This window comes from Myotis brandtii, unplaced genomic scaffold, assembly GCF_000412655.1.
Source record: "Myotis brandtii unplaced genomic scaffold, ASM41265v1 scaffold105, whole genome shotgun sequence".
Classification (NCBI taxonomy): Eukaryota; Metazoa; Chordata; class Mammalia; order Chiroptera; family Vespertilionidae; genus Myotis; species Myotis brandtii.
In genome coordinates, this window is record NW_005353538.1 from 1,868,601 (window position 1) to 1,881,184 (window position 12,584).

Sequence of the window (12,584 nt, forward strand, 5' to 3'; positions counted from 1 at the left end):
CCACCCCTAAGCAACCAATAATCTACTTTCTGTCTATAGGTTCTCATACTCAAGACTTTCTTAGGGATGGACTCAGGTACCATGTGGACGTTCGTGGTCAGCTTCTTTCCCCGAGCATAGTGTCTTCAAGGTCGTAGCATGCATCGGCACTCGTTCTTTTTTATGTCTAAACAATATTCCACTGTGTGACTGCACCACATTTTGCCTGTGCATTTGAGTGTTGATGGATGTTTGTGTTGTTCCTACTGTCCAGCTATTATAGATGCTGCTGCTATAAACATTTGTGTAGCACTTTTTGTATGGGCATATGTTTTTATTTCTTCTGGTTGTGTACCTAGAAGCGGAATTGCTGAATCATGTGATGATTATGTTTGAGGAATGGCTAGGTTGTTTTCCAAAGTGGCTGCATCATTTTACATTCCCACCAGCATTTTATGAGGGTTCTGATTTCTCCACATCCTCACCAAATCTTATTATCTGACTTTTTGATTCTAGCAATCCTAGGTAGATGTGAAGGGTATCTCATTGATTCTTTTTTTTTTTTTCAGGTTTTAAAACTTTTTATTTGCATATTAAAAAAATTGTGCATTCCAATAATTAAAATCATTTGAACAAGAAAAAAATGGCGGCCTGATTAAACTGCATTTTACAGCCCGCAGGACCCTTTGGACCAGCTTGGTTTTAAATCTAGATTTCACTCTCGTCCCACCCATCTGCTTCCTTCACCAACATGCAAGTTGTCCCCCTTCCCCGCCAGCCAGCCAGGCAGATGGGAGCGGCAGGTGCGGCCTTGGTTGTCAGTAGTTCTGATGTGAAAAGGGGCAGCACAGTAACTGATCCCTCTTTGCATCTTACAAAGGTAAACAGCTAAAAGAAGTAAAATAAGAAGGCAATGCTTGTGGAATGTACAGTGCATGTTGGCGGCGCGTGCCTCATTACGATTCGCCTGCTTGCTTCTCTTATTCAATCGTTTCTTTTGAAGGCAGTGGATTTTTCTTTTGCGTTTCTGTCTTCTTCAGTTTCAACTTATCGAATTTCTCAATCTCAGCCATATTGGGTTTATCAGACATGGTTGCAGAGGAGGCCGAGCCAAGTGCGCGAACGAGAGAAGTCGATGTGCTCAGGGACAGCCTCGGAGTCATTGATTCTTTTTAATTGATTTCAGAGAGGAAGGGAGAGGGAGAGGGAGAGGGAGAGGGAGATAGAAACATCAATGATGAGAGAGAATCATGGATCAGCTGCCTCCTGCACGCCCCACACTGGGGATCGAGCCTGCAACACGGGCATGTGTCCTGACCAGAATCGAACTGTGACCTCCTGGTTCATAGGTCAATGCTCAACCACTGAGCCACGCTGGCTGGGCTCTCACTGTGGCTTTGATTTATATTTCCCTAATGACTAATGATGTTGAGAGTATCTTTTCATGGGCTTATTGGCCATATGTATATCTTCCTTATAGAAATATCTATTCAGATCCTTTGCTCACTGAAGTTATTGGTGTATCAATTGGCTTTTTTGTCTTTTTATGATTGAGTTGTAAATGTTCTTTATATATTTTGGATACAAGTTCCTTATCAGATACATGATTGACTATATTCCCTATGCTGCAACTATTTTCTCCCATTCTGTAGAAAAATCTCCCTTTATTGACGGTGTCTTTTGAAGCACAAAAGTTTTAAATTTTGATGAATTCCAGTTTGTCTATTTGTTCACTCATTGCTCATCCTTTGGGTGACTCAACTAAGAATTCCTTGCCAAATCCAAGGGCATAAAGATTTACCTCTATATTTTGTTCTAAGACTTGTAGGCTTGTACCTCTTACATTTAGATCTTTGACTCATTTTGAGTTAACCTTTGTAAATGGTGTGAGGCAAGGGTTCAAATTAATTTTTTTTTGCATGTGGCTAGCTAGTTGTTTCAGCATCGTCTGTTTAAAACACCATTTTTTCCCCCATTGCATAGTCTTGGCATCTTGTAAAAAGTTGATTGTAGATGTATGGGTTTAGTTTTGGATTCTCAATTCTATTTCAGTGACTTATATGTTTATCCACGTCCAGGACCACACTGCCTTAATTACCATTGCTTTGTAGTAAGTTTTGAAATTGGGCAGTGTGGGTCCTCCTGCTTTTTTTCTCCCCAGGGGTAGGAAAATCTCTGGGCAGGGGCTCTGGAGCTAAGGATGGGGACAATGAAAAATTTCTCTGTGAGCGATACTGAATAACCAGTAGATGTGTGTGTGTGGGGGGGGGGCAGGGGGTAATAAGGGTGGAGGGTTGGAGTGGGAGGGGGAGAGGAGCAGTAGGTCCCTCCTGGCTTGTTACTTCTGATGTGGAACCACTACCTCGTGAGCTAAGTAAAGGGCGATTGGGGCCCCTATCTTCTCGGCACCCCATGCCTAAGGAAGAGTCCTCACTTCTTTTTTATTATTATTAAATTTTATTGGGGTGACATTGGTCCACATGAACATATAGGTTTCATGTGTGGGTTTCTAAGTTACAAGATCCGTATATAGCACCGTGTGCCCACCACCCACAGTCAGGTCTTCTCCTGTCACCTCATATTAGGACCCCTTCTCTCCCCACCGCCCAGCAGCCACCACACTGCTGTTTGTGTTCACGAGTTTCAGTTTTATATCCCACATACGAGTGAAATCAGATGGTTCTTAGCTTTTTCTGACATTTCACTTAGCATAATGTTCTCACGGTCCATCCATGCTGTTGCGAATGACGCTATTTCACCCTTTCTCATGGCTGAGTACTATTCCACTGCGTACATGGACCACATCTTCTTCATAAAGGTTGGATATTAACCTGTTGTCGGATGTGCCAGTGGTGAATATCTTCTCGCATTCACTGGGCTGTCTTTTTATTCTGTCGATGGTTTTCTTTGCTGTTTCCGTGTCTTGGCCACCACGAAGAATGCTGCAATGAACATAGGGTGCATAGAGAAGTCCTCACTTCTTGACTACCCTCGTGCGGAACTTAGCCTGAGCAAAAGCAGCTGGGAACAGAGTGAGAAACGCTAAAGTTCTGTTCCTCCGGGGAAGAAAGACCTCCGGCTGGCTGCGGTGGGCGAGCGAGCCCCGTCTTCTTGGGGGCAGTAGTGTGAGTTGCGTCTCCCCCTTGCTGAGCTGAGAGCGGAGAGAGAAGCAGTGGTCTTGGTTAAGAAACCACACATTCTTATTTTTTTTAACAAGTTTTCAGAGATTTCTCTTTTTTAAATTTTAAAAAAAGTTTTTCAATTACAGTTTACATTCATATTATTTTGTGTTAGTTTCAGGTGTACAGCATAGTGGTTAGACAATCATCTACCTAAGTGGTCCCCTGATACGCCCAGTACCTGCCTGCTGCCATATAGTTACTACAATGTTATTGACCACATTGCCTATGCTGCACTTTTCCTCCCTAAGACTATTCTGTAGCTACCAATCTGTACTTCTTGATGACTTTACCTTTTTCATCCATACCCTGACCCTCCTCCCCCATGGCAACAATTGGTCTGTTCTCTGTATCTAAGAGCCTGTTTGTTTGTTCATTTATATTGTCCTTTGGCTTCCACATGGAAGTGAAATCACATGGTACTTCTCTCTCTCTGACTATTTTTGCTTAGCAGACTGCTCTCCAGGTCCATCCATGCTGTCACAAAGGGTAAGATTTATTTGTTTTTACGACCGAGTAGTCTTCCTCTGTGTAAACCTCCCACAGCTTTTTAATTCACTCATCTATTGATGGGCACTTGGGTTGCTTCCATATCTTGGCTATTGTAAATACCCCTCAATGAACATAGAGGTGTATATATTCTTTTGAATTAGTGTGTTTTAGTTTCTTCAGACATATACCCAGAAGTGGAATAGCGGGGTCACACGGCAGTTCCATTTCAAAATTTTGAGGAAACTCCTGTTTCCTATAGTGGCTGCCCCAGTCTGCATTCCCACCAGCAGTGCAGGAGGGTTCCCTTTTCTCCACATCCTCACCAACGCTTGTTTGTTGATGTGTTGATGACGGCCATTCTGACAGGTGTGAGGTGATATCTCACTGTTTTGGTTTGCATCTCTCTGATGATCAGTGACATTGAACATCTTTTCATATGTCTGTTGGCCATCTGCCTGTCCTCTTTGGAGAAATGTCTGTTCAGGTTCTTTGCCTGTTTTTAAATTGGGTTGTTTGTGGTTTGGATGCTGAGTTCTATGAGTTCTTTATAAATGTTGGATGGTAAACCTTTAACAGATGTGACATTGGTGAGTAACTCCTCCCATTCAGTGGGTTGTCTTTTTGTTTTGTTGATGGTTTTCTTTCCTGTGCAAAAACCTTTTAGTTTGATGTAGTCCCTTTTGCTTTTTTTCTTTGTTTTCCTTGCCCAATGAGATATATCAGAAAAAAACATTACTACAAGAAATGTCCAAGTTTATTGCCTATGGTTTCTTCTAAGAGTTTTATGTTTTGAGTCTGACATTTAAGTCTTTGATCCATTTTTAGTTTCTTCTTGTATATGATGCAAGAAGGTGGGCTAGTTTCATTTTTTGCATGTATCTGTCCAATTTTCCCAGCACCATTTATTGAATAAGCTGTCATTACCCCATTGTATTTTCCATCCTTTGTCAAATATTAATTGAGCATATAGGCATGGGTTGATTTCTGGGCTTGCTATTCTGTTCCATTGATCTATATGCCTGTTTTTATGCCAGTTCCATGCTGTTTTGATTACTATGGCCTTGTAGTATATTTTGATATCAGGTAGCATGATTCGTCCAACTTTGTTCTTCTTTCTCAAGATTGCAATGGCTATTCGCAGGGAGGACCTCTGAAGCTGAGATATCCCTCAAGATTTTTATCCGCCACACATGGGTGTGGGACCAGCCATTTTGTGTCTCTACCCCTCCTACCAGTCCTGATGTGGCTTCTTCCTTATATCCTTAGTTGTAAGACTTCTGTTCACCTAAGTTTCAGGTGGTTCTCAAACATGGTTGTTCTGAAATTTAGTTGTAATTTTGATGTGGTTGTGGGAGGATACAAGTAATGCATTCACCTGTGCTACCACCTTGACTGGAATCTCCCTCCTTCTATTTTTTGAGTAATTTTTATTTTATGCTGGGGTTTTCTATCTTTTTACATTGTTTTATTTACTCACTTATGCTATACTCTGTGTGGCTGCTATTCCATTTATTGGGGCAGCTAAGTTCAGACACTCTATTTTTCTGACACATTGACTACTGACTCTATTCTCCTGCATCTTGATTTTATTATCAGAAAGGAAACCACTATTTTCACCTAAGTTACATATCTATAAATTTCTTCTTCTTCTCCTCTCAATTCTCTTTTCCTTCTCTTTCCCAACTCCCCTAACTTACCTCTAGACACCACTTTTTTCTCAGACTCTTCTTCCCTCTTTCGCTTTCTCCTCTTTCTTCTTTATCATTCTAAGTACATTTTATGCCCATTTTCTACTTTACAAACTAAAATGGGAGTTTCCTAAGTTAATAATTTTTATAAGGACAAGTAAGCTTATTTGTAAAATGGAATGTTTAATGGAATGAAGATGGTATTTTGGCCAGACCCAGGTATACTGAAATCTTACCTTAAAATACATGACATCTCTGGGGAATTTATACGTAAAGAAACAATAGACTAATGTTAAAGAAAGATAAAGTAACATTATGACATAGGTCTTATGTCTCAAGTCTCCACAGACCTGTCTTGTAAAAGTTGGCTGGTGCAATGACCAAGGTTGAAGACCCTTGGGGCATTTTTTTCTCCTCTTGGCCCAAATCGAAATCTTAAATCTTTCTTAAGGGCCGCTGGCAAAAACACTCAGTTTAAGTGTCAGCTGAAACTCAGAGCGAAGGCAGAGCCACGCCCTGGGGGTGGACCCAGTCAACAGACTGGGACGACACTCAGTTTTGACCTTCTTGCCCAGTGTTAAGGGGATGGATCTCATGATGTCGCCAGGAACTCAAGGCCCACCCAGATGTGATGTAACTTCCTGTTATTCGAGTATTTAATAAACTCCTTCCGGTGCTGGCTCTCTGGGTCTGCCCCTCCATCAGGGGGCAGACGCCACACCCAGGCCCAACTTTCACTCTATTTCTGTCTCAGTCTTGTGTTTTTTCATTTCTCCTTAAACCTCGTCGAATTCTAATCAAGATTCATCAACCCCCATGTTCTCTCTCTCTGCGCTGGTCGCGGGAAGAGCCTGCAAGAGCAAGGAACTGCCTTAATTAGAGTGTGTGAACATAAAGAGGGGGCACGAAGGCTGGGCTGGTCTCCTAAGCCCTAGACATATGGACCTTGCAAATAGAATGAAAGGACCACAACTATGGCCTTTTAACACACATTGGTTCCACCCACTAGCAAACCTGGGCCAATCAGCAGGGCTCAGGGGAGACAGTTACTCTTGCATGCATCTCTTCCCCCAGAGCCTCAGGGTGCCTTATAGGGTGAAGACTAGTGAAAGACCACAGTCATACGGTCTCCTCACTAACCTTTGACTCTGTGGCTACTGATCATATACAAAATCTGCATCCTAATGGTAAGAATTGAGGTTGAAAGAAATTACTCCTCCTAGGTCAAATAACAGCTATGAGAGGCACAAAATAGAACTTTCATTTTGAATAACCTCGTTTTTAACAATATCTTGGTGATTTGAAACTGCTTTTGGATAATGTGGATATATGGCTCCCTGGTATTGAAAATGGGAGTCTGAGTCCTTTGAAAGCTGCCAGTAATGAGTATATTGCATGAGGGACAGCTTCAGCTATCAGCTAATATTGTTATCTAACTGCTAAAGAAGCTTCTCAAAGTGATAGTATAGTTTTGGAGATGTCATCTAGAATTTATTTGATTTCTCTCTAATAATTTTACAGAGAAAATAATTTTAATCAATAAAGAAGAGCCCTAGCCAGGTTGGCTCAGTGGATAGAGTATTGGCCTGTGGACTGAAGGGTCCTGGGTTTGATTCTGGTCAAGGGCACATACCTTGGTTGCAGGCTCCTGACCCTGGTGGGGGGCATTTGGGAGGCAACCAATCGATGTGTCTCTCTCACATCGATGTTTCGCTCTGTCTCTCCCTCTCCCTTCCACTCTCTCTAAAAATTAATGGAAAAATATCCTCAGGTGAGGATTAAAAGGAGGAGGAGGAGGAGGAGGAGGAGGAGGAGGAGAAGGAAGAGAAAGGCTTTGGAGCCAGAAAGAATGGGGTTCAGGCTGCAACTCTGAGGTGTACAGCTCTGTGGATTTGAGAATTATTTAACTTCTTTGAGCTCTATTTACAGTGGCAATAATACTGCAGCCTAAAAAGTGAAAACTAATTTAAGTAAAAATAAAAAACAAAATAGATAAAATAAAATAAAAGGTGATGGTGGATTTTTTGTCAGGTACATGGCATGTACCTGACAACCTATTTGAAAAACATGAGAGAATTTCCGCCTCCAGCACTATCTTTGGGACCAATGTTGTTCTGCTGACCCTTTCTTAAACTTGGATTTTGTGGAGGGAAACAGCTATTATTAAGCTTATCAGTTTACCATAAGCTCATAGTTACTAAGATTTATGTAAAACCCGCACTCCAATGGAGTGTCAGAGTTGGTTGAAGTTCGCTTCCCTATAGGAAGTCCCAGAGGATTCCCTGCTCACCGTTACCTCTTCCGACCGCAGAGCTCTCCTCACCCGATGTCTGAGGAGCAGTCGGCTGGGCCTGAAGATGGTCCCTCCTCGGCCGGCATCGCGCGGGAGAGAACGAGGGGCGAGCGTCTCACTTTCTGCGGCTTACCCACCGGCTTTGTGTGGTTCTAAATGTTTGTTGTTGCGCTTTATAAGCAACGCACAAGCCACGCGCCCCACGCTCTTGCCAGGACGCTGTCCTTGTCCTGCACACCTCCCAGGGCGCACACCCTGTGGCTGCAAAGAGGGTTCTTAGGCAGGAGGTCCTTTCCTGCCTCCGGACAGCCTGGGCCCCGTGACGTGACCGAGGGAGAGGAAGAGGAAGCTATGGTTCAGCCCTGGGCCCAGAGCGCCTGGTAGGGAAGGAAATGCACTGTCTGCACCGGCCGGGCTGGAGAAATAACTTGGTGGGTTCCTCACATTTGGAAGTTTGGCCCATGTCTCTTCACATACTTTTCTGTTCGCCTTTGCGGACTCTAGTTCCACACACACTCGGCTGCTCGAAGCCCACGCTTGGGCGCCTTCACTTGCCTGGGTGATGCTTTCTCGGTGTTTAATGCTGGATCGTTTCTGCTGCCGGTCTCCTCGGGCACCGCTGTCTCCTCTGCCATGTCCAGCCTGCCGCTAACCCATCCAATGTGTCTAATCTTGAACATGGGGCGTCCTTTCCAGAAATAGGGCTCGGTCTCCTTTACACGGCACGTCTCTCCCGCCTCCTGAGCGTGTGGCACAGCTCCCGCAGCTCTTGCGCTGCCCCTCCTGCAGCCCCAGCGTCCGCGCCGCCCCGCCCCGCTGGCTCAGGGCCTCCTTGTCCTCCCCGCTCCAGGTCCGGGCTCTGCACGCGGGCACCCTGACTGGAGGCCGGACCTGTGACCTTCACCTTGTTGAGAGACAGGTGTTCTTGTTTTCCTGCCGATGTTCTGGGAAGCCGTCCGCTTGCGTGGCAGCAGCTTCATCCCTCTGCTCCTGCCTTGATGATGTGTTAGCTGGGCCCGGAGCAGCAGCCTGGGCACTTGCGCCCCAGGATTGGGCAGACCTTCCTGGGGTCTCGTCCGGTGCCCTGTGCGTTTGAGGGTTTTCCGTTTGACTCACGGGAACAGGCACCGTTCTCAGCGCACTTTCAACGCTAGACACTGTTGCCACGAGTTCTTTCCGATGACCTCGTTCTGGCTTCAGGTAGTTCATTCACTCACATGCACTGGTCCGTCGTGTGAACTTCCACTGCCTGGTCGCTCCTGCACTGTCTCCTCGATCCACATGGAGAGAAAATACTTTTATTGCTTTTTAGAGAGAGAGGGAGGGAGAAGGAGAGGGAGAGGGAGTGGCAGAGGGAGAGGGAGAGAGAACCGTTGATGTGAGTGCGGAACATCGATCGGCTGCCTCCTGCACGCCCCCTGCCAGGGATGGTGCCTGCAACCTGGGCATGTGGCCTGACCGGGAATCGAACCAGCCACCTTGGAATCACCGTTCAACTGACTGAGCTGCATCAGCCGGGCAATCCACATTTTTAAAAATATGTTGTGTTTTCAGTATTATTCAGTTTTCAGTATTTTGCAATTTCTCTTATAACGTACGAAAATGAATTCCAGGTAGATTAGTGTCCTAACTGTGATTAATGAACCTAACGTCATTTATGTAAAGTTTGAAAACATGTAAAACAATGATATCTACACGTGCACACACCTTATGGGGATAACATGAAACAATAGTTTAAAAACATGCCCAGGGAGGCCAGCACCAGCTTTGGGAGAACAGCCACTCAGAGGGCGGGGGGGGGGGGGGGAAAAAAGACCCACACTGAGGAGGCGGCGGCGTGGCCCCGCTTTCACGTGTCGGAGGGGAGTGGGAGCTCAGGGGTGCTCACCAGGCTACTCCATGCACTGCTTGTGCATCACATATTTCAGGATAGCCATAGCCCATGTGGGTCAGCGGACAGAGCGTCGGCCTGCTGACCAAAGGGTCCCGGGTTCGATTCTGGTCAAGGGCACGTACCTCCTTGGTTGCAGGCTCCTCCCTGGCCCGGGCCCCAGGTCAGGATGTGTGCAGGAGGCAACCAATGGTGTGTCTCTCTCACATCGATGTTTCTCTCTGTCTTTCCCTCTCTCTCCCTAAAACCAATGGGAAAACACCCTCGGGTGAGGATTAACCATGTTCTATCATAAGAGTGTAAGGTGTGAAAAGGGAGACTCCGTGGACAGTGCCAGGAAAGGAGCATCGTGGAAAGGAGAGGAGGGGAGCACCGAGTGGACCGCAGGCCCCCCAGGCAGGAGGCCCCCTGGGCCGGGCTGAGCCAGCTGAGGCTCCCCCTCGCGGTCCCTGGGGGCCCTGATACCCGCCTGGTGCTTTCCTTCTGGTACTTTCTATTCCCGAAGAGACGAAGAGAAAACCCTTCAAAACCTCAGCTTCCACAAGCATGCCCGGCTCCCGCTGAGTCACCGCCCGCCCGCCGGGCCACTCCCCAGGCCTCAACGACTGAGCTCTCGCCTCTCACTCTCCGTGACCCACACGCCATGGGCCATGGCCTGGCAGCTGCTGCACTGTCCCTCCGACGGGCAGCTCCTGCCTGGGCTCTGCGGCCGCCTCCTGACCGCTCTCCTGCTTCCTCAGCATCTCCTACCTGCTCTGCTCCTAGCCCAGCCGCCAAGCCGCCCTTTTAGACCCTGCGTTCGTTCCTTCTCCGTGAGCAGACTCCTCTCCCGCCTCCCCGTGCGGCTCAGAACGACCTCCCTCACTGCCCTCAGCCCCTGTGAGCGGCTCCTGCCCCTCCCTGGCGGCCCTCCCCCCTCGCTCTCCTCCGTACTCGGGCTCCTTGGTGCGGGGTCTGGGCCTGCGTGGCCTGCTCCTGCCTCAGTTGTACCTGCTGCTCCCCTGCCAGGAACTCTCTACAGTCGCTGTCTCCCTGGTGTGCTCCTTCTCTCACCGCCTTTCGGGCTTTCTCCTCCACTGCCACCTGCCTTCAGAACGTATTTGTTTCAGAGAGGAGGGGAGAGGGAGGGAGAGAGAGGAACAGCAATGATGAGAGAGTCATTCGTCCGCTGCCTCCTGCCCGCCCCGCACTGGGGAGCCAACAGGAACCCCAGGCCTGTGCCCTGACTGGGAATGGGAGCCTGACCTCCTGGTTCACAGGTCAGTGGTCAGCCACTGAGCCACGGCCACGTTCTTCACAGCCGCCCGCCTGCCCTCAGCTCGGCCGCCTGCCTGTCCTTCTCCCCCGCCCGGTCGCCTCCCAGCACACGGTCTCCCTGCCCTGGAATATAATCTCCATGAGGCGGGGATTTTAATATTTTATTTTATTGCCAACATACAAGTGTCCAGAGCAGTGCCCAGCGCAGAGAAGATGCCGCTAGTGGCTTTGGGGATTCCTGCTCCCCACGGTTCCAGGGCCCGTGTTCGCCAGGCTCTCCCTGCCCCCCAGGCTGCAGGCCACTCGGTGCGTCCAGGAGGCTAAGCTGTGGCCCCCCTTGGCCCTAAGGGGCGGGGCCTTTGAAATCTGGCACAAGTGGGGGCCGCTTTGCTCTGCACTTTGTGGTCACATTCTCTTTGCTGAGCAGAGAACAACCTGGTGCTTTAATGGGAAGAAGGGGATGGAGAGGGAGAGGCTTGGGCGGGGCGCGGCGGCTGCAAAATAGTTTAAAGCCACAACTGCGCCATTTGATCGTATAGCCACAGCAGCAGCAGTGCGGGCACTGACCCTGTCCCCAGGTAGCGGCGCCCGTCCTCCCCGGGGCCCTGCCTGGCGCCTCCCTCAGCACCAACCGCTGGTTCCCAGGAGCGCGCTGACGTCCAGTGAGCGGAAGGTGGAAGGCCATGGTGGACCTGAGCTTGTGCCGAGGGGTGCAGGGGCCACACCTCCTGGGCTCTCCCAGCACCCGGGAGCCCCACAACGGGGCCACGAACTGGGGGCAGCCAACCCCCCCCCCCACTCTGGCCTGTGGTTCGCAGGAGCAGGGCTGACCTCGTCCTTCCCCACCGCCTGAGTGCCATGCTTGTCTCCCTGTGAGGCCCATGCCAGCCTCTCTGCAAACCTGGCTCCCTCCCTGCTTCTGCGAGCCCATCTCATCTGAGGATTCTCTCTCTCTCTCTCTCTCTCTCTCTCTCTCTCTCTCTCCTCTGTGTCTCTTGGTTTGGCTTTACAAACAACATACATTCAGCTGGAAGCCGTACCACAAAAGGGAAGAAGCGATGCGTGCAAGCAGCACACAGAGCCCTGGGTCCGAGCCCTGGCCTGGGTATGGGGCTTGGTGGGAGGCAACCAGGACCTGCAGGCTCGGCTTGTGGGCCCGCAGGCTGCCTTCCTGACCAGCAGGCCTGGGGCTGGGCCAGCCTCCTGGACGCTCCCCTGACAGCCCTGCCCATGCCCTTGTGGGTGATGCCCGTGGCCTTGGGCAGGCCTCTCGGCTCCTGCAGCTTCTGTGCAGGGACGACGCTTCGGAGAAGTAAGCCAACGCACCCAGTCAGGTGTCCGCCCAGCCATGTGCTCGTGGATAGAGCATCGCCCTCGGACTGAAGGGTCCCGGGTTCGATTCCAGTCAAGGGCACGCACCTGGGTTGCAGGTTCCCCGGCCCTGGCCAACCAACCCATGTGTCTCTCACATCAATGTTTCTCTCTTCCTCTCTTCCACTCTCTCTAAAATCAATGGGGAAAAAAATCCTTGGGTGAGGATTAACCAAAAAAATAAATAAATAAAATAAAAATAAAAAATCAGATATCTGCCATTCACATCCTAGTATGGCTTACAAAACCAGGTAGCTCAGATCGAGGTTCCCAGGGCAGTGATTTCAATGGCAGTGGGAGGAGGAGCGGCTGTGGGACCTTGTGCTGCCAGGTGTGGGGACTGGGAGAGGGCTGGGTGAGGGCTGGGTGAGGGCTGGGGCTGGGAGAGGGCTGGGTGAGGGCTGGGGCTGGGAGAGGGCTGGGTGAGGGCTGGG

The 12,584-nt window shown here is 48.9% G+C and overlaps 1 protein-coding gene across 1 annotated transcript; it reads right to left on the bottom strand.

Moving 5' to 3' along the window:
• Positions 1-953: 953 nt before the first annotated feature.
• On the bottom strand, positions 954-1,131 carry LOC106725993 (thymosin beta-4-like). The gene has a single exon (XM_014539201.1). The coding sequence runs from the start codon at positions 1,068-1,070 to the stop codon at positions 960-962; it is 111 nt and encodes a 36-aa protein (XP_014394687.1). The 5' UTR covers positions 1,071-1,131; the 3' UTR covers positions 954-959.
• Positions 1,132-12,584: the final 11,453 nt, after the last annotated feature.

Coding starts and splice junctions, on each gene's coding strand:
- LOC106725993 (XM_014539201.1), bottom strand. CDS start 1,070: ATGTCTGATAAACCCAATATGGCTGAGATTGAGAAATTCGATAAGTTG.